We start from the raw sequence: 22626 nt of genomic DNA, 5'->3' as shown, positions 1-22626 counted from the left end.
AAAGAATAGAAAAAGCAGTAGGCGCGAAGTAACCTGTCTTCCTCCGCGTCCCCATCCTGACCTAGAATCTTGATGGCATCCACCTCACCTTCTTATGCCAGGCTCTCGGGAAGTTTCGCTTCAAGGGTATCGTCTTTGAATTCAGCTTGGAATTTTACACAAGTATTAGTGCTCTTTCTATGAGTATAACGCTTTTTGGTAGAGTTAAAGATATGTCTGATTAAAGATATTTATTAAGCGCTAATATATTCCACGTGTTCAAGAAAAAGCTGTAAACAGAACATACCACCATTTCTTTTTTTTTCTTTTTTTTTTTTTTTTTTTTTTTGAGACGGGGTCTCACTCTGTCGCCCAGGCTGGACTGCAGTGGCCGGATCACAGCTTACTGCAAGCTCCGCCTCCCGGGTTTACGCCATTCTCCTGCCTCAGCCTCCCGAGTAGCTGGGACTACAGGCGCCCGCCACCTCGCCCGGCTAGTTTTTTGTGTTTTTTAGTAGAGACGGGGTTTCACGGTGTTAGCCAGGATGGTCTCGATCTCCTGAACTCGTGATCCGCCCGTCTCGGCCTCCCAAAGTGCTGGGATTACAGGCTTGAGCCACCGCGCCCGGCCTTATACCACCATTTCTAATGGAATTTACATTCAGTAGGAAGAAATAGATAACGATAAATAAGCAAAATAGTAAGAAGGAAGAGTGCTTTAATAGAGAATGGAGGTACTAACTTTAGGCAGTGTGCTCAGGGAATGACTTTCTAAGTGAGTGATATTTAAAATAGGGTAACAAAAGACAGTGGTTTAGGGAACAGTAAAAAACTTGGCTTGCGCTAGGAACTGTCACGTCAGAGTGACCCCTCATTAAGTGGGGAAGAGTGACAGGAAGAGAACAAGTGCACATGACAGCAAATCTTGAAGTGGTTTGAATTTTAATCCGATTGTAAATAGGGCATCAGCCTTTTTTTACTCCTAAATATTAATACGTCAGTGTGTATTCCCCCCCAACACAGGAACATTATTTTACATAGACACAGTAGTATTGTGAAAATCAGAAAACTAGCAATACTATGATCTATCAACTTTCCTTTTTTTTTTTTTTTTGGTACATAGCTAAAGAAAATCCAAGATCACACCTTGCATTCAGTTGTCTGCTTTAGTCTGGAAAATAGCTGCTTAGTATTTCTTCATGTTTTGTTTGTTTGTTTGTTTTTGAGACGGAGTCTCGCTCTGTCGCCCAGGCTGGAGTGCAGTGGCGCGATCTCCCGCTCACTGCAAGCTCTGCCTCCCGGGTTCACGCCATTCTCCTCCCTCGGCCTCCCGAGTAGCTGGGACTACAGGCGCCCGCCACCACGCCCAGTTAAATTTTTGTATTTTTTAGTAGAGACGGGGTTTCACCGTGTTAGCCAGGATGGTCTCGATCTGCTGACCTTGTGATCCGCCTGCCTCGGCCTCCCAAAGTGCTGGGATTACAGGCGTGAGCCACTGCGCCCAGCAGTATTTCTTCAGTTATCATGACATGAACATTTTCGAAGAATACAAACCATTTATTTTGTAGAATATTCCTTAATTTAGGTTTGATTTTTTTGTTGTTATTTGATTCAAGTGATGCATTTGTGGCAGGAATACTACAGAAATGACCTTGTATTCATTCATGTCAGAGCATTATATTAGGAGGGACATGATGTTAGTTGTTTTATTGCTGATAATGTTAATTTTGATCACTGGCTGAAGATTTATCCCTGATAATGTTTCTACTTTTACCTTTGTAATTAGTATCTTGTGAGGAAATACTTTGAGAATATGTACACGTCCTGTTTACGCCTCAACATTGCACTCATTAATTCTAATATCTGATGATTCTTGTTTGAATTTATTATTACAATGGTTGCCAAATGGTGATTTTCTAATTCCGTCATTCCTTTCATTTATTACTGGTTTTCTACTGTGAGGTTATCAGGAGTTTTTAAAGCAGGAGAATTATATGATTTTATTTAAATCATTAAATGAGCTCTTATTTCTGTGTGAAGAATGATAGCTAAGGGAAAGAAGAGAAACAGGGATACTAGTTGGAAAGTTATTGCACTTTTGTGAGCTAGCAGTAATGGAGAGTGATTTGGACTAAAGTGGTGGCAGTGGAGGTGGAAATGTGTGGATGGATTTCAGATGTGTAGGGTGCTATGGTTTGAATGTCCTCTTCAAAACACGTGTCGAAATTTAATTGCCAATGTAATGGTATTGCCATGTGGGGCCTGTAAGAGGTGATTAGATCATGAGGGCACTATGGATGAATGTCATTTCTAGAATAGGTTAGTTATCTTGGGAGTGGGTTCCTAATACAAGGATGAATTTCAATGGATTTCAGCTCTCTGTCTCACATGTTCGCTTGCTCTTCTGATCTTCTGTCGTGGGATAATACAGCACAAGGCCCTTGCCAGATATCAGTGCCATACTCTTGAACTTCTAAAACCATGAGCCAAATAAACTTTTCTTGTTTGTTATTACCTAGTCTGTGGTATTCTGTTATAGCAGCAGAATATGGGCTAAGACATAGGGTTTGCAGAATTAGATATAGAAAGTAAGGGGAAAAAAGGAATTTCAGTTGCTTTTTCCTGCGAATGAAGTATTACAATTGATGTTTTTATTTTTGAACAAATTGATAGATAAAAGGACTTGAATTACTTGGAAGACTGGCCACTTAATTTACCTAACCCTCGTTAAAACATTCCAGTTGTAATTCTTTTTTTTTTTTTTTTTTTTTTTTTGAGACTGAATCTTGCTCTGTCACCCAGGCTGGAGTGCAGTGGCATGATCTCTGCTCACTGCAACCTCTGACCCCCCGGGGTTCAAGCGATTCTTCTGCTTAAACAGCCCGCGTAGATGGGATTACAGGTGTGCACCACCATGCCCGGCTAATTTTTGTATTTTTAGTAGAGACTAGGTTTCACCATGTTGGCCAGACTGAGCGCACACTCCTGACCTCAGGTGATTCGCCCTCCTTGGCCTTCCAAAATTCTGGGATTACAAGCCTGAGCCACTGAACCTGGCCTCTAGTTGCAATTCTTTCCTGGGGAGTTCCGATTTAGACCACGATAGTTCAAGAAAGGGGTGAAGAAAGCTAAAGGTTAATAGTTGCAAAAGGGTTGGCCTTGGAGGTAAACCATAAGTACTCAAAACTTGTTTAGGTATCCAGTTAATCTTTTAATTAACATCATTACCTGTATGTGATAAACACTATTTGAGCACCTAGTGCACTCAATATTTATTAATAATTAAGAATTTGGGGGCTCTTTCGGCCGGGCGCGGTGGCTCATGCCTGTAATTCCAGCACTTTGGGAGGCCAAGGCAGGCGGGTCACCTGATGTTAGGAGTTCGAGAACAGCCTGACCAACATGGTGAAACGCTGTCTCTACTGAAAATACAAAAATTAGCTGGGCGTGGTAGTGCATGCCTGTAGTCCCAGCTACTCCGCAGGCTGAGGCTGAGGCAGGAGAATTGCTTGAACCCGGGAGGCGGAGGTTGCCGTGAGCTGAGATCGCACCCAGCCAGATTCCTTCTCAAAAAAAGAAAAAAGAAAAGAAGGCCAGGCGTAGTGGCCCATGTCTGTAATCCCAGCCCATTGGGAGGCCTAGGCGGGTGGATCGCCTGAGATCAGGAGTTCAAGACCAGCCTGACCAAAATGGAGAAACCCCATCTCTACCCAAAAACACTAAATTAGCCGGGCATGGTGGCACATGCCTGTAATCCCAGTTACTTGGGAGGCTGAGGCAGGATAATCGCTTGAACCCGGGAGGTGGAGGTTGTAGTGGGCCGAGTTCATGCTACTGCACTCCAGCCTGGGCGACAGAGCAAGGCAACTCTAAATGTATACTATTTTATGACGTATCTTATTATTTTTAACTTGAATACCTCAGGAAATGTGATGCCCAATGTATCTAGCTTCCAAATACTGTGCTTTGGGGATACTATCATAAGAATTATTTATTTTCAGGTTTACAAATTGGTCTTTAACTTGCACTGCTAAGCAGTAGTATAAACACCACACTCCTCTCCATTATCACAGAAATTAGAAGTTTTTTTTTTTTTTTTTTTTTTTGAGATGGAGTCCCGCACTGTCGCCTCAGCCTCCCGAGTAGCTGGGATTACAGGTGTCGGCCACCACTCCCGGCTAATTTTTTGTATTTTTGGTAGAGACAGAAGCGGGGCTAGGCTGGTCTTGAACTCCTGACCTCGTGATCTGCCTGCCTCCGCCTCCCAAAGTGCTGGGATTATAGGCGTCCCGCGCCCGGCCAGAATTTCTTATCTAGAAAGGTTCACCATCATTTCAGAATATGTATATTTCCATATGACATTATTCCAGTATCTCCTATGGTAATTTGATTAAAATCAGGTTTCTGACCCTTTGCCTCTTAGAGTTCACATTCTTTACCATTAGATTTAGAGACTGTAATTCTTTCCTCCCAGCTTCTGTCATTTGAGGAGAATAATAGCACCCTCCAAACGTCCTATCGCTCATTGCCAGACAATTACTCGAAAGAGAATTTATGTTAATTGACTCGAAGCCTCCTTTTCTGAATTTAACTCTCCTTCATCAGACCATACTAAAGAAAATAGCTAATCCCCGCGGTTGTTCAGGGAAACTAACCTCTCAGAGATTGGACTTTGTTTCTTAAATGCGGAGCCCAAACATGTAGGAATCCGGTATGCCATTTGATGGAAGTTGGATGGCCTTGATATGTATTTATGTAAACAAAACATACTGGTTGGTAAATATTTTTAAACACTTTGTTCAAAATATTCAATGACTCTGTAATGATAAAGCCTCGCATAAGTTTTCAATGATCTTTGGATACATATACAAACATTCTTAAATCTAAGTACAATTAAATATTTAGAACACTCTTAAAAAATAATTCTGAAATGCCGATCTAACAGTACATTACACATTTGTTTAGAAAAGAAACTACGGGGAGGAGCAAACCATGTAGTTAAAATACTCCTCAAGAGGTAGAAATGCAAACCACTGCGACAGGCGCCCGGCTAGCTCAGTCGGTAGAGCATGGGACTCTTAATCCCAGGGTCGTGGGTTCGAGCCCCACGTTGGGCGCGGCTTGAAATTTTTCTTCTGAAACTTAAATGGTTTCTCTAAAGCAGCTGAACTACAGAGTTCTTAAGCCGAGTTAGTTTAAACACTTTCAGTATTAACCAGATTCTCCAGTAAAAAGTTCTCCTTTTGTAAACGAAACAGGTCACAAACTGTGCTTGTGCAATTGAAATCACATGTCCCCTCCCCGTGTTCTCTTTAAAACACACAGGAAACCAAATGCCCACTGTTGAAGACTAGTTTTTTGTGTTACTATGCATACTTGCATAGTTGGTGGTAGAGGGCAGTTTTAATTGTTATCTTAACAAACTTATGAGCGCCACATTTTGGCTGCTTTTCTAAAATTTAAGAGACCGGATGTAAAAACATTTGGAGGCACCTGAGGACTCCGAAGAAAAAGAACCAATTTATCCTTCTCTGTTTCTCTCTCTCTGTGTCCTTCTTTTTCCTCCACTCAATATGGAGTCTATCCCTGAAGAAATATATAGTGAAAAATAGTTCTTTTTGTAGTGAGATTTATACCACCAGTGCATACATCAAGTTTTCTTCCATTCTTCTTGGGGATGGATACTAGGAAATTAAGATTCTAGTAAAGGCTCTTTGAAGACGTACAAAACAACTGAGATGTGAAAATTTGGATAGGCAATTGGATATGTGAGGGAAGAAAGGTTTCCGCCTTCTCCCCTTTGCACTGAGAACTGTGAAGTCATCAGAACGTCCTCGCCCACTCGAACCACCACAGCCAGACACATTCCAGGATCTCACCCACCAGAACACGTAGGTGAACGGTTTATGCTCCTTCATACCTGAAGCCAACCCTACCTAAAGCACTGGATCCTGTACCCTCCACGTGTCATCCCCCAGCTCTCCACTAAAGGATCAATTTTTCTTTCTTGATTTTTCCGTTCAACACACAAACATGCTGTTATTTATCTTAAAAACTTCGACCTAGTTTCCTCACAGGCTGCCATTCTATTTCTCTGTTCCCCTTTGTAGCAAAAGCCCATCCCCTTTTGCCTAAGCTCAAGTTTCCCCTCCCTCCCACCTCTTAACCCTGACAATGCCCTTCAGCCATAGACCAAAAAATAAAATAAAATAAAACAGAAAACCCCCACACCTGTTGTCAAATACGTTTAGTTTATTACTCATGGCAACAAGGGAGAAGTGTGGGGTGATTCAGTAAGATAGTGATTATAGGATCTTGGCTTTTGTTGGGTAATTTGGGGGAGGGTCTAAGTAAGTAGGGGCTTGTTCTGAATTGTGTGCTCTCAGAAAACCAGGGCAATTCTAGGATCTGAAATCTATAAGGATGGCAGACTAAAGGAGGGATAAAGGCGAAACAAAAACAGTCACTCCTTTAGCAAGACAGGATGTTTGGTGTTTTGAGTTGCACAGTGACCAACTTGTCTGAAGTGTATGTTATGTGAAAAACAGAAGAAAAGCATAGTTTGCTGAAAGCATCATATCAATCTGTAATAGCATTGAGGCTTACTTGTGTTAGATTAGTTCCCAGATGTCAGGCACTACTTCTTGCTCTTCTCAACCCACTCTAGTCATGACTTCCTGCCCCTCCCGCCACACCCCACTAGTCTACTAAACTGTACATGAAAAGGTCATCATTCATCTCCACAAAATCAAATTAATTGCAAGGCCTAATTTACTTGGACTATCAGAAATTTATTACAAATTTGATCACTCCATGCTGGATCCACATCTCCCCTTTGGCTTCCAGGACACTAATGCTCTCGTTTTCTCCCGTATCTCACCAGCTACTTCCTTTCTCTCCTATCTCTTCACTTGGGAGTGCTCAGGAATGGGTGAGTCCTTGTTCCTCTTCTCTATCCACACTCATGCACTTGGTGATCTTACAGTTTTAAATACCAGATACTTGCTGATGATTCACAACCTTTTTTTTTTTTTTTTTTTGAGACGGAGTCTCACTCTGTCGCCCAGGCTGGAGTGCAGTGGGGTGCAGTGGCATGATCTCGGCTCACTGCAACTGCCGCCTCCCGGGTTCAAGCAATTATCCTGTCTCAACCACCCGAATAGCTGGGACTACAGGCATCCCCCACCACACCTGGCTAATTTTTCTATTTTTAGTAGAGATAGGATTTCACCATATTGGTCAGACTGGTCTCAAACTCCTGACCTCGGGTAATCCGCCCACCTCGGCCTCCCAAAGTGCTGGGATTACAGGCGTGAGCCACCGTGCCCGGCTGATTCAAAACTTTTAAGAGAGCCCAGATCTCTCCCTTAAATGTCAAACGTCTATATCCATTTGGATGTGTGGTAGATAACTCATACTAAACATGTACAAAAACTCTTGATCTTTGCCCCAAAACTTGTTTCTCATGTAATTTTTCTTTTTTTCCCCACTAACGGTAACACCATCCTTCTAGATGCATGGATGAAAAATACTGGAAACATTGATTCCTATCTCTCCAACCCCATTGTGGAAGTGTCTTTCAATATTCCCCTGCCATATTGACTGTGAGCTTGGCCATGTGACTAACTTTGGCTAATAGGACAACAGAAAGCATGATGCAAACAGTGTCTTGAGGAGAACTCACACAATGGGGTTTGGATCCAAGCTGCCAAGTAATAAATCAGTATCCTGAGACCACCATGCTAAGGGAGCCTAAGCCAGCCACATGGAGAGAAGCATGTGGAAGACAGAGAAGGCATGGAGAGAGCACTGACACTGAGACTTGTAAACAAGGCTGTCCTAGACCTTCCACCCCAGCACACCAATTAAATACAGCCAGGTGGCTATCTCCAGCTCATACTACATGAAACAGAACTGCTCACCTGAGTCTTGCCTGAATTCTGACCCACAACACCATAAGCAAATAGGATTCATATTGTTTTAAGCCATTAACTTTTAGAAGTTTGTTACATAGCAATAGGTAACTGAAACATCCACGTAAGATCTATCAGGAAATCCTGTTGGTCTACCTTCCATGTATCCAGAATCCAGCAGTTCTCATCTTTTTTTTTTTTTTTTTTTTTGAGGCGGAGTCTCGCTCTGTCGCCCAGGCTGGAGTGCAGGGGCCGGATCTCAGCTCACTGCAAGCTCCGCCTCCCGGGTTCACGCCATTCTCCTGCCTCAAGACTCCCGAGTAGCTGGGACTACAGGCGCCCGCCACCTCGCCCGGCTAGATTTTTGTATTTTTTAGTAGAGATGGGGTTTCACCGGGTTAGCCAGGATGGTCTTGATCTCCTGACCTCGTGATCCGCCCGTCTCGGCCTCCCAAAGTGCTGGGATTACAGGCTTGAGCCACCGCGCCCGGCTGCAGTTCTCATCTTTACAGCTAGCACCCTGGCTTAAAAAACATCATCTCACTGAGATTACTGTAATGGTTTCTTAAAACTGATTTTCCTGCTTCAATTTGTCTCTTTAAACTCTATTCTTAACACAACATCCAGAATAATCCGGTTTACACAAGTCAGATCTTGTCAATTTTCCACTCAAAACACTCCAAGGATACGCTGTTTGACTCAGTAAGATGTATCCTTATAAGATATATTCCCACTCCCCCATCTACTATTGCTTTTCTTCTTGCTCACTCTACACGAGCCAAATTGGCCTCCTTATCAATCCTGGAATGTTAGGCATGCCTTTCCTTAGGTTTGTTTGTTTTTTGAGACAAGGTCTCACTCTGTCACCCAGGCTGGGGTGCAGTGGCGTGATCTTGGCTCACTGCAGCCTCCACCTCCCGGGTTCAAGCAATTCTCCTGCCTCAGCCTCCGGAGTAGCTGGGATTACAGGCATGCATGACCATACCTGGCTAATTTTTGTATTTGTGGTAGACATGGGGTTTCACCATGTTGGCCAGGCTGGTCTCGAACTCCTGACCTCCAGTGATCCACCCGCCTCAGCCTCCCAAAATGCTGGGATTACAGGGATGGGCCACCACAACTGGTTTCCTCTTCTTACAAAGACACCAGTCTTACTGGATCAGGGCATCACCCTAATGATCACATCTTAATTTGACTACATCTGCAACTCTTTCCAAATAAGGTCACGTTCACAAGGTACAGGGGTTGGGACTTCAGCCTATCTTTTTGAGGGGCATAATTCAACCCGTAACAGAAGGCTACATTCCTTAACTTCAGCCACTAGTTGTCTGCTACTTTATAGCCAGTTTTAAAGCTCTATTTCAGTCACAGATCCTGTTTTTGATATTATTCAATGATGAAAACTTCTCATAAATAATCTAAATTCAACAAAAGATGAAGTCAATATAAATGTAAAGTTCATGTTTACTGAAAAAAGAGATAATGTTAATAAAATAGTAAATCCATCCAGTTAGCAATTAATAGTGTATCTATTCCTGGCAATCCTCCTGGGAGGGTTCAAAGTTAAGAAATAGACAAGCCTCGTTCTAATGGAGCTTATATTCCAGAAAAGAAGATAAAACCTCTGTTGAAACGATTACAAGGTAAAAGTTAGAAGTGCCCCAATTATGGGTACTGTGCTTAGGGAAAGAGTGCTATGGAACAGTGGTAGGACTAGAAGAGACAGGTATCCCGAAAGAATGAAGCCAGCAAAATTTCAACAAGAGGTAGTTCATTAAAAACAAATGAAAAAATAAAAGTTAAATGACTGAGTACGTATTTCAAAGAACCTCTGCCCTAAGATACAAAGCACAAACACAAAGATTAATGGCATTGTGAATACATTTTTACACGGCAGTTGTAACCTTATATAAAAATGAAGTACTTTTTTCTTAGAAATGTAGAATTGCTCATAAAAAAAAATGGTGAAGTTAAAAAGTGAACATTTCCACACTTTGCTTAACAAATGCTTGACCACGCTACCAAACATTCTCAGTCCAAAGATCAAATATATTTCTGGAAAAACAACATTATTATAATATGGACACCCAAGCACCAAAATAAATACTTTTTTTAAATGGACCCATGTTAGTATTTGAAGTAACTAGTAATGGTTAACACTATTTATGCTTTAAATGGAGTAACTGCTGGAAATAAAATTAATGAGCCCAGAACAGGTTAAGTGAACTGTGGAGAAATACTCTTCTTTTTGAAAAACAAGCCACATAGGCTGGGTACGCTGGCTCACGCCTGTAATCCCAGCACTTCGGGAGGCCGAGGCGGGTGGATCACGAGGTCAGGAGATCCAGCCCATCCTGGCTAACACGGTGAAACCCCGTCTCTACTAAATACACAAAAAATTAGCTGGGTGTGGTGGTGGGCGCCTGTAATCCGGTGTCTGTAATCCAGATACTCAGAAGGCTGAGGCAGGAGAATGGCGTGAACCTGGGAGGCGGAGCTTGCAGTGAGCAGAGCGCCACTGCACTCCAGCCTGGGCAACAGAGGGAGACTCTGTCTCAAAAAAAAAAAAAAAAAGCCACATAACAAACTTCCAAAATTAAACTGCTTTACTACACTTTATTGATATTAACACAACAGATTTCAGTAAGCACCAGCTACCATGTTACCAGTACACAAGAGAAACAAAGTCAAAAGAATTATATATTAATGCAAAGAGTAAACACAGAATGCTTTCACTTCCACTATACTCCTCTGTAACAAAACATCCTACATACTTTGTACAATTTGCTTATAATTGGTTAAATATTTAATATGAAGCAAGGTTGATTTTTAATCAAACTTCTATTTCTCAGTGGAAAACGCTCTCTTCATCAGAGGTGGTTGAGTTTTCCCAACATCAAACATCATTTCCAAAGGTGGGTTATTGAGAGAACACCAATCAGGTATACGGCCCGTCTGATTATAATATTCCTTTGAAACAGAACGGCTCCCAAGTATATCTTGTAATGCTCCAAAAATAGCCCCTGTGTGACAAAAATATTTTTTATAGCTAAGATGAAAAACTTTTACTAGAAAACTTTATGTACATATACATCTACTTCACTATATGACAAAAGTGGATTGGTAAAATTCAGCAATGCATTGCCACAATCTTCAAAGTAATTCCAGTCAAGCTATTCTTTATTTTATATTTTGAATAACAGAGTAAGCCGTAACTCCATGTTAAAGTAATTGAAATGGCCTTTAGCAGGTTACGAGTGAACATGATAACAAGTATTATTGCATTTAAAAGCAAGTTAGATAGAGTGGAGTGGAAGGTATTTTCAACTTTGTGTAAATACAATCAACAAGATTCTGAGTTTTCTCTCTCACAACTAAGGTTACATATCAATAAATAAAATGGTACTGCAAAACCCAATAAACATCATCATAATGTCCTAACATTCTATACTGAAGACCTTATTAAGACCCACAAGACAGTCTTTTAAAAACAATTCCATTACTAAATCAATTTGTCCTGGATCAAAACTACATCTTTACCAAATCCTATTTTACAAGAAATTATATAACATTCATTTTAAAATGTCACACTACTTTGTTTTTCTCTCTGAATGTACAATCCTGATACCTTCTAGCTCTGCATCATAAAACACGTATCAGAACGTATATAAATGTACATATTCATTATTGTTTTTCCCTTCAAAGTAGTTACAGCTGACCTTTGAACAATGCAGGGATTAGGGCTGTGCACCCACAAGCAGCTGAAAAATCCATGTATAATTTTTGCCTCCCCCAAAACTTAACTACCAATAGCCTACTGTTAACTGAGAAGTCTTACCAATAACATGAATAGTCAATTAACACATAAACAGACCAGTATCTACATACATATTTTTTATACATTCATGACATATCTTTTTCTTAATTTTTTGGTATTTCCAGGCTACGTGGTTTTTTCCAATTGCTGCAAATCTTCAAAAATTTTTCCAACATATTTCCTAAAAACAGCATATCAATGGACCCACATAATTCGAACCCATGTTGTTCAAGGGCCAACTGTACTTATTAGGTTATTTGCTTATTTCGGTGAAACCATCATTACTTAAAACATTTAATGAACTCAGCCACAAATACAGTTATAAAATAAAGAGACCAATTTTCATATGTGGCTCACTAAATTTGCAAGACATTAAACATTTTAAGAAATGGTAAGCCGGGCACGGTGGCTCACACATGTAATCCCAGCACTTTGGGAAGCCGAGGCGGGCGGATCACCTGAGGTCACAAGTTTGAGACCAGCCTGACCAACATGGAGAACCCCCGTCTCTACTAAAGATACAAAAAAATTAGCCGGGCGTAGTGGCGGGTGCCTATAATCCCAGCTACTAGGGAGGCGGAGGCAGGAGGATCGCTTGAGCCTGGGAGGCGGATGTTGCAGTGAGCTGAGATCGCGTTATTGCACTCCAGCCGGACGGGCAACAAGGCTGAAACTCTGTCTCAAAAAAAAAAAAAAAAAAAAAAAAAAAAAAAAAAAAAAAAAGGTAGCATCCATCACTGGAATAAATTCATAGCTTTCACTATTTTGAGGGATGACTTTAACTAAAGGAGGAAGTTAATATCACAGTGCAAATGCCAAGAGAAATAGATATAAAATTCTGACAATTAATATAATTTAAGAAAAAGTCAGCTGGGCGTGGTGGTTCATGCCTATAATCCCAGCACTTTGGGAGGCCGAGGTGGGTGGATCACGAGGTCAAGAGATCAAGACCATCCTGGCCAACATGGTGAAACCCTGTCTCTACCAAAAATACAAAAAGTAGCTGGGCATGGTGGTGCGCGCCTGTAGTCCTAGACATGCAGGAGGCTGAGGCAGGAGAATTGCTTGAACCTGGGAGGCAGAGCTTGCAGTGAGCCCAGATCGCACCACTGCACTCCAACCTGGTGATAGAGTGAGACTCCGTCTCAAAAAAAAAAAAAAAGAAAAAAAAAGTCAATGTTAGTTGTATTTATAAAGTGGGCAATTCTAAACCCTGAATGATTTATTCTAATATATCCATTAATAGTGTCATTCAGAGACCAAATACTATATAATCACTATATTTTAAAAGTGAAATTCTTACCTCCCAACCAGGCCACACAATTAGCTTTTGCAGGTGGAGTATGAATTCGAAATGTCTTAGTGCCAAGGGCTTTTTTATATTTTGGTTTTTCTACCAAATACCTTATTTCTGCAAGCAATCTGTGGAGAAATCCTGGCAACATAGAAGTGCCACCTATGACTACCAAATTCTCTGCTAGTTGCTTCCTGGTGTCTATTGGACACTGTTATTAAAAAGAAAGAAAAAAAGAAGGACTTATTCTGAACTGTACAAATAATGCTTGACAACTTAAGAAAATATACATATTATATATACTATTATTATACATATTATTATTATAATACTACAGATTAAACAGGTGATCATTTGTATCACAAAAAGGGCCACGGCAAGGTTTCTTTCATGCAGCAAAGCAAGTATAACCACCATAAAAATACTGCCAAATATATACACAAACTTAAAAGATTTTAAAATATTTAAAAGTCTAATAGCATAGAATTTTACATTCCATAGGGTATACGGCAGTAATATGTGAGTGTTCTCACTGTCAGGGTAGCAATGATTAAGTAGGGCAAAGAGCATGAGAAGAAATAACTTCTCTTCTTTGGGGTAAGGGAAGCATGTGGAAATTTCGTTTTTCTAAGGTGTATTCAAGTGTCAGTTGTTAAGTGGGAAGATAACACTCCTAGAAAAATTATGGTTCTACATCAGTTCTCTTTAAGAGTTAGCAATGATAAGGTCCTTCAATGAATGGAGCCCTAGAGGCAAACATATCTTCCAAGGCAATGGTATTTCATGCGAAGTCCTATAATTACAGTCATTAAAAAAAAGAGACATATTATTACCATATGTCCTGTGGAATTTAAAATTGAATACTATACAACCCTGAATTGGAAGGAACCATAAACCATACTAGGTACTAAATAAAAATCTAGTCCTGGCTCTTAAAAGAATGCACGTCGCTGGGCACGGTGGCTCATGCCTGTAATCCAAGCCCTTTGGGAGGCTGAGACAGGTGGATCACCTGAGGTCAGGAGTTCAAGACCAGCCTGACCAAAATGGAGAAACCCCATGTCTACCCAAAAACACTAAATTAGCCGGGCATGGTGGCACATGCCTGTAATCCCAGCTACTTGGGAGGCTGAGGCAAGAGAATCGCTTGAACCCAGGAGGTGGAGGTTGCAGTGAGCCGAGATCACACCATTGCACTCCAGCTTGGGCAACAAGAGCAAAACTCTGTCAAAAAAAAAAAAAAAAAAGGCAGGTACGGTGGCTCACGCTTGTAATCCCAGCACTTTGGGAGGCAGAGGTGGGCGGATCACAAGGTCAGGAGTTCGAGACCAGCCTGGCCAACATGGTGAAACCCTGTATCTACTAAAAATGCAAAAATTAGCCAGGCATGGTGGTGGGCACCTGTAATCCCAGTTACTTGGGAGGCTGAGGCAGGCGAATCACTTGAACCCAGGAGGCGGAAGTTGCAGTGGGCCAAGATCATGCCACTGCACTCCAGCCTGGGTGACAGAGCGAGACTGTCTCAAAATAAATAAATAAATAAATAAATAAGCACACGTCCATGGCACTCATTATCCTGGGGTTTGGAAAGCTGTAGATGCCATTTCTCAGTGCCAAAGTAAAACTCATGAACTATAAAATTTTAAAATAAAAGTTTAAAAAGTTTTAAAAAATGACTGTATTCTGTAAAAATTAATAAAATTCAATAAGCAGATTAGTTGTTGACACATACTAAAAATAATATGTGACAAGGATTGCTAGTTGCCTAAAATAACATTTAAAATTTTTCTTTAAAGGACTGTGATAATAAAGGGAATTTTTTTGACAAGATAAAATACCTGTATAAGGGAATCCAATATTAAAGTGGCAACTGATTTCTCTTCATTATCTTGTTCAAAAAGAATTTCCACAACTGAATCTCTAATGGGATTTGAAAAAGAGAGCTTTCTGTTGGTGTCACATATTATTACACAGAATGTACCATGATTTCCATTTACATAGTATTTTTAAGTACCAATACTACATTAACAAAGAATAATTATTAAAATACAAGTTGTTCTCATTTGTAAATGGAAAGGATAACAATGCCTGCCTCAGGGGTTGAGGTGAAGATGCAATGAGTTAATAGAACAGGGTCTGCCTAAATTATTAGCTGTTACTATTATTATGTATACATTTACATTTATTTTGTGTCCAATTATAACTCCCCAAACCTAAGAAAAGAAAAGAAATAGCATTCTATAATAGTAAGATTCAACAAGCAGAATCGCTGGTGATACAAGAGATTTATAAGCAACCACCCCCCCCCCCATTTCTTTTTTAAAATAATACAAGGATCACCAGTTGCTTAGTAAAATATCCATTTTCCAGTTTATTCTCAAATTAAAGTAACTCTATTACTTTTTGGTAGCATGAGGAAGATCTCTGTGGTGATGAAAGAGTTCTATATCTTTAAAAAAATTATATATATTAAAGGTATACAACATATTTTGATATATATATATACACACACACACACACACACAGTGAAGTAATTACTACATTCAAGCAAACTAACCTATCCATCACCTTCCGTAAGTAGTAAGAGCACCCAAAATCTATTCTTAGCAAAATTTCAGTATAGAATACAGCGTTACTAACTAAAGTCCTCATGCTGTACATTAGATCTCTAGGCTTATTCATCACTCATAACTACAAGTTTGTGTCCTTTGACCCTCTCCTCATTTCCTTCCCCTCTCAACTCCTAACAACCACTGTTTTACTCTCTGTTTCTAGATGTTTCACTTTTTTTTAGATTCCACATATATAAGTGAGATCAAGCAGTAATTTTCTTTCTATCTGGCAATAGTTCTGTATCTCCATTGTTGTAGTGACTGTAGAAATCTACATATGATAAAACAACACAGAACTAACATGTGCTTTATGCCAATGCCAATTTACTAGTTTTGATATCATATTATAGTTATATAAGATGTTTAACCATTGGGAGAAACTGAAAGGGTATATGGGACCTCTCTGTATTATCTTTTACTACTGCCTGTTAATCTGTAGGATTTGAAAATAAAAAAAGATAAAACTCAATTTTTAAGCTGGATATATTATGCCTCCAACCCATCCCACTAGTTAAAACACTGTATTTACCAGCCTCTGGCCAGATGCAATGGTTCATGCCTATAATCCCAGCATTTCAGGAGGTTGAGGCAGTGCAGGGGAATGGCTTGAGGCCAGGAGTTTGAGACCAGCCTGAGAACTGGTCTCAGCATAGTGAGACCTCATCTCTTAAAAAAAAAAACAGTCTTTCTTGCAACTAGATGTAGTTCAGTACCAGACAAGGAGATGGAGGCAGAAGTAGTATGTCGGACTTTTTTTTTCCCTTTAGAGACAGAGTCTCGCTCTGTGCAATGGTGTGATCTCGCATCAGCCTCCCAGATTCAAGTGATTCTCATGTCTCAGCCTCCCAAGCAGCTGGGATTACAGGCCTGTGCCACCACGCCCAGCTAATTTTTTGTGTATTTTCAGTAGAGGTGGGGTTTCGCCATGTTGGCCAGGTTGGTCTCGAACTCCTGGCCTCAAGCGACCTGCCTGCCTCAGCCTCTCCAAAGTGTTGGGATTATAGGCATGAGCCACCGCACCCGGCCTATGTTGGACTTTTAATTAAGAGTTAAGCACTTCTTTCCCTTCTTAGGACTACTTGCTTGAAACAAAAACATGGTAGCTACAACTCCAGCAGCCATCCTGGACCTCAAGGACAAGGGCCACATCCCGGAGATGATAGATGGAAAGATGTTTGGGTCTCTAATATGAGACGATAATATCATCCCTGGATGATCTACCTCTGAACTTCTTTTCTTTTAATTTCACATTTTTTGAGATAGGGTCTTGCCCTGTTGCCCAAGCTGGAGTGCAATGGCACAATCTCGGCTCACCGCAACCTCTGCATCCCAGGCTCAAGCAATCCAACAGCACTGGCATCCCAAGGTGCTGGGATTACAGGTGTGAGCCACTGCGCCCAGTCTTGAACTTCTTTTAAATGAGAGATAAACTTCTAACGTGTTGAAGACACTATTTTCAGGTTTGTATAACTGTGGCCAAACCAAATCCTAACCAATACAATACAAAATTAACTATGCACATACAGGTATAAACTCTACTTTTTATAAAATCGGGATATTATGCATAACTATTTTAAAGCATTTAAAAATTCTTTTCAAAACATAAAATCCTCTTCATGAGACTCAATCTACTAGCTAATTCTTTCCACTTCACCACTAAAGTATACTAACTGAGGCCTACAGTATGCTGAACGGGCATAGCTGGTCAAGCCCTTGCCACACTATGCCTGCAGACTTCTTCCACCAGTTAAGCTGCATGCTTACAAAGATCCACTCTTCTATTTCCAAATCTTTTGTCAGCTGATTTGATATTAAAATTATATAACTTAACAATTATTACTTAACCAATGAAATATTAAGGTAGAAAACAAGTTGTTCTTTCCATGAATGTGAAAGCTTTGGAAAGACAAGTTAGTTTTTAAAAATATTTGTAACATAGGTGAGACAACTGTAAAAGTCTAGAAGAAAATAACTAGATGGATTCTGTAAATGGTAGAGATGGGGTTTCACCATGTTGGCCAGGCTGGTGTCAAACTCCTGACTTTAAGTGATCTGCCCGCCTTGGCCTACCAAAATGCTGGAATTACAGGCATGAGCCACCACGCCCAGCCAACTAGATGGATTCTGTACCAAGACTGATTCCTAGTAACTTTAAGCTCTTACTGTACTTATAAAAAGAACAAAAAAGCTGGAAATCATAAATTATGATTTACTGGTTATTATAATTTTAAGTCAGAACTCTATAAGTAGACTTAGCCTCAAAGAATAGGTCTTGGAAAAACATAAATACACACAAAATTTAAGTTAAAATAAAATGTTTAGTATATGATTTTTTACAATGGTCCTTTACTTTAAATAACCCTTCTTTTGCTTTACCAACCAACTGCTGGTCAGTATTGTGTCTAATTAGAAGGTTTCAATGGAACTATACCTTTTGGCAGAAACAACATGTTAGGCTGGGCACGGTGGCTCACACCTGTAATCCCAGCATTTTAGGAGGCCAAGGCAGGCGGATCACCTGAGGTCAGGAGTTCGAGACCAGCTTGACTAACATGGAGAAATCTCATCTCTACTAAAAATACAAAAATTAGCTGGGTGTGGTATGCATGCCTGTAATCCCAGCTACTCAGGAGGCTGAGGCAGGAGAATTGCTTGAACCTGGGAGGCAGAGGTTGTGGTGAGCTAAGATCGTACCATTGCACTCCAGCCTGGGCAACAAGAGCGAAACTCCACCTCAAAACACACACACACACACACACACACAAAAACAAAACACAAAAAACGCGTTAGTAAACATAAATTAATTGAGTTTGGAATGTGAGACATACTGGCTTCCTTCATTTGCAATGCATTTTCTTATTTTTTTGGAACCAACAATTCCATGTTGATTGAATTTCCTTTTTTTTTTTTCTTTAAGAAAATAGAGATGGGGAGCTGGGGGCGGTGGCTCATGCCTGTAATCCCAACACTTTGGGAGGGCAAGGCGGGAGGATTGCTTGAGTGAAGTTTGAAACCAACTGGGCAACAAAGCAAGACTCCATCTCTACAAAAAAATTTTTTTTTTTGAGACGGAGTCTCGCCCTGTCGCCCAGGCTGGAGTGCAGTGGCCGGATCCTGGGGTCTTACTCTGTTGCCCAGGCTGAAGTACAGTGGTACAATCATAGATCACTGTAACCTCAAACTCCTGGGCTCAAGTGATCCTCCCACCTCAGCTTCCTAAAGAGCTAGGACTATAGGTGTGCACCACCATGCCTGGCTAATTAAAAAACATTTATTTTTTTTTGTAGAGACAGGGTCTCAAACTATGTTGCCCAGGCTGGTCTTGAATTTTTGGGCTCAACATATTCTCCCACCTCTGACTCCCAAAGTGCTGAGGTTACAAGTGTGAACTACCAGCCAAGCATGGTGGCTCACGCCTATAATCCCAGCACTTTGGGAGGCGGAGGTGGGTGGATCACCTGAGGTCAGGAGTTTGAGACCAGCCCGGCCAACATGGTGAAACTCATCTCCACTAAAATTACAAAAATTAGCCGGTCATGGTGGTGGGCACCTATAAGCCTACCTACTCGGGAAGTTGAGGCAGGAGAATCACTTGAACCCAGAAAGAGGCTGCAGTGAGCCGAGATCGTGCCATTGCACTCCAGCCTGGGCGAAAAGAGCAAAAACTCTGTCTCAAGAAAAAAAAAAAAAAACCAAGTGTGAACTACCACGCCTGGTCTCTGTATTTCTTTAAATAGTTATCTTCTTCTTTAGACTGAGATCCAATAAACAATCAGGAGAAAATTTTAAAAAGTAATTTAATAAACATAACTTAAATAGGAGATTAAAATGATATAAAAATAGCTAGCAAAAAGTACTACATTCTTACTCTTTTGCTACCCTGTCCTACCGTCTTTAACTTCCATGTATTTATGTTCATTCTTTCAATACTTCAAGCTCTACATTAACTCAAAGCCTAATAGGATGTTCAATATGCTACATAATAATAATTTTCTGTGAATCTTCTGACTTTATATTTTACAAGGAAACTTTTACAATATAAATTTTATAAAGTTGCATTATAAACAAATGTTATATTGTTACTAATATGATTATGTAAGTCCTTAACAACAACTTATATTGGATCATCAGACAGAATAGTCAAATCAATAAACAGCAAATTACTAAGTCCTAAAGACTGAGTATATTTGGAAAAAATGCACTTTCTAACAAAAAGTTTTAAAGCAGGAGTCTGCAAATATGGCCTGAGAATGAAATCCAGCCACCACCTGTTTTTGCAAATAAAGTATTACTGGAACACAGTCATGCTCACTCATTGAAATATTATCTATGGCTAATTTTGTGTTCCAACTATAGAGTTGAGTAGTTGCAACAGAGACCATATTGACCCATAAAGCTTGAGTTTTTTATTTTATTTTATTCTATTTTTTGAGATGGAGTTTCGCTCTTGTTGCCCAGGCTGGAGTGCAACAGCGCGATCTTGGCTCACCGCAATCTCTGCCTCCCGAGTTCAAGCAATTCTCCTGCCTCAGACTCCTGAGTGGCTGGGATTACAGGCATGTGCTACCATGGCCGGCTAATTTTGTATTTTCAGTAGAGACTAGGTTTCTTCTTGTTGGTTGGGCTGGTCTCGAACTCCCGACCTCGGGTGATCCGCCCACCTTAGCCTCCCAAAGTTCTGGGATTCCAGGCATGAGCCACTGCGCCCAGCCAAGCCTGAGCTATTTACTATCTGGTCCTTTACTGAAATATTTTGCTAACCCCTGTTTTAAAGTGTCATACTTCCTGCCCCACTTCAAAGAATGGCTAGTTTCATGAATTGAACTAATTCTCAATTACCTTGATAAATAGGAGATAATTTTTTTTTAATTTTTAAAAATTTAAAAAGCTGAATAGGCAGGGCACGGTGGCTCATACCTGTAATCCCAGCACTGTTGGAGGCCAAGGTAGGCGGATCACCTGAGGTCAGGAGTTTGAGACCAACCTGGCCAACATGGTGAAACCCTGTCTATATTAAAAAATACAAAAATTAGCCAGGCGTGGTGGCAGGCACCTGTAATTCCAGCTAGTTGGGAGGCTGAGGCAGGAGAATTGCTTGGACCCAGGAGATGAAAGTTACAGTGAGCCAAGATAGTGCCACTGCACTCCAGCCTGGACAACAGAGCAAGATCTTGTCTCAAAAGAAAAAAAAAGCTGAATAAAATCAATCATGAATAATGAGGCTTAACAATAAACACTTAACTGTTAAAATGGCAATAGTGAAATAAAGGCTCATACAAATATTTTTACAAGCCAAAAGTTTATTTTCGTTTACTACTTTGCTCATTAAAATTAAGATCTAACCTGATTGATCCAAGGACATGTAAAATCTTCTCTCCATCTAACGGATAGTCAACATTTGGGGGTGGGGAGGGACGCTGAAATATAAATATCATAAACATAAGTCCACACATGTTGTAACCTTTGCAAAAAGATGCTTTTTTTTTTTTTTAAACTTACCTCGTTATTCCCATCAATATTAAATTTTGCTGCTTGGATTTTTAGTCCTCGCTTCAGATCACTTACAAAGCAAGTACGCACTTAAAGGAAGAAAAGGAGACCTTGTTATGGCTAGTTGATTACAATTGAACAGAGTGAACCTACACCCCAGTTAAAACAATTCTATTCAAGTGAACATGCTAATCATCTATTCCTTTGGATTTTATAAACCCTATTTCCATCTTTAGTTACCTAACAGTAATTTGTTCATTAAAAAACCTGTTTTGGCTGGGTGCAGTGGCTCACACCTGTAATCCCAGCACTTTGGGAGGCCGAGGCAGGCGGATTACCTGAGGTCAGGAATTCGAGACCAGCTTGCCCAACAGGGCGAAACCCCGTCTCTACTAAAAATACAAAAAATTAGCCAGGTGTGGTGGCGGGTGCCTGTAATCCCAGCTGCTTGGGAGGCAGAGGCAGGAGAATTGCTTGAACCCGGGAGGCAGAGGTTGCAGTGAGCTGAGATCGTGCCACTGCACTCCAGCCTGGGCAACAAAAGTGAAACTCTGTCTCAAAGAAAAAAACCAAACTAGAACAAAACAAAACAAAACAAAAAAACAACCTTTTTCATTGACTAAGGTGTCATAAGACATGTTGTACATTCATCTTGTATAAAACCTCATTTTAAAAAAATCATCTTTAAAGAAACTGTTGTTTGACATCTCTTATATAAGAACCACAACAAAAATTAATTTTACCATCATAAAAACGTAGCTATTCTAACTGAATAGTGTATTTCTTTAAACCAGATTTTCTTTCTCCCTCTCTGATTCTTTTTAAGGAATCTTGTGAAAAGATGTTACCAAAAAGAAATTGGAAAAAAAAAAAGAAAAAAAATTAATAAATATCTTGATTGGTCAGAACACAATGCCTTTTTTTTTTTTTTTTTTTTTTTTTTTTTTTTTTGACAGAGTCTCACTCTATTGCACAGACTGGAGTGCAGTGGCGCAATCTTGGCACACTGCAACCTCCACCGCCCGGATTCATGCGATTCTCATACCTCAACCACCCAAGTAGCTGGGATTACAGGTGCACGCCACCATGCCCAGCTAATTTTTGTATTTTTAGTAGAGACAGCATTTCGCCATGTTGGTCAGGCTGGTCTTGAACTCCTGACCTCAAGTGATCCACCTGCCTTGGCCTCCAAAAGCGATGGGATTACAGGCATGGGCCACTGTGCCTGGCTGGTACAATGCCAATTTTTGCTCTTGGTTGCAATGTAACACTCCTTAGTTTTAGGCTTTTTGTAATGATTGTTCCTCGTTAGCACACCCCAACACTACCACTTTCTTTCTACTACATCACTTTACTTTTTGCATGTCGAAAACTTTTTCTTTTAAAAATTCTATTGCAAAGTATTTTTTATAATGAGCTGCTTAAAATTATTTCAAGGTAGTTAGGAAATACTTTTTTTAAAGTAAAGACAAAATTGATGTTAAATGCAAGAAATTCGACAACTTGGTTGTATTACTCGTA

At 40.3% G+C, this 22626-nt stretch overlaps 1 protein-coding gene and 1 non-coding gene across 3 annotated transcripts in view; one reads left to right on the top strand and one right to left on the bottom strand.

The window, feature by feature from the left end:
• The first annotated feature begins 5023 nt into the window (after positions 1-5023).
• Positions 5024-5096, top strand: TRNAK-CUU (transfer RNA lysine (anticodon CUU)). The gene has a single exon. It is a non-coding gene; the product is annotated as a tRNA-Lys (tRNA).
• Positions 5097-10488: 5392 nt separating this feature from the next.
• ACTR10 (actin related protein 10) overlaps positions 10489-22626 on the bottom strand; it is a 34304-nt gene continuing 22166 nt past the window's right edge. For both annotated transcript variants that reach the window (XM_037984045.2, XM_007986814.3), the window contains 5 exons: positions 21115-21194; positions 20959-21032; positions 14842-14923; positions 13013-13214; positions 10489-10915 (listed from right to left, as the gene is read on the bottom strand). In XM_037984045.2, the coding sequence (XP_037839973.2) occupies positions 10734-10915; positions 13013-13214; positions 14842-14923; positions 20959-21032; positions 21115-21194 (620 nt within the window). In that variant the 3' untranslated portion in view covers positions 10489-10733. The remainder of the gene's footprint in view (positions 10916-13012; positions 13215-14841; positions 14924-20958; positions 21033-21114; positions 21195-22626) is intronic.

This window comes from Chlorocebus sabaeus, chromosome 24 (genome assembly GCF_047675955.1).
Source record: "Chlorocebus sabaeus isolate Y175 chromosome 24, mChlSab1.0.hap1, whole genome shotgun sequence".
NCBI lineage: Eukaryota > Metazoa > Chordata > Mammalia > Primates > Cercopithecidae > Chlorocebus > Chlorocebus sabaeus.
The sequence above is the reverse complement of the archived record's forward strand: the minus strand, read 5'-3'. Positions and strand labels throughout refer to the sequence as shown.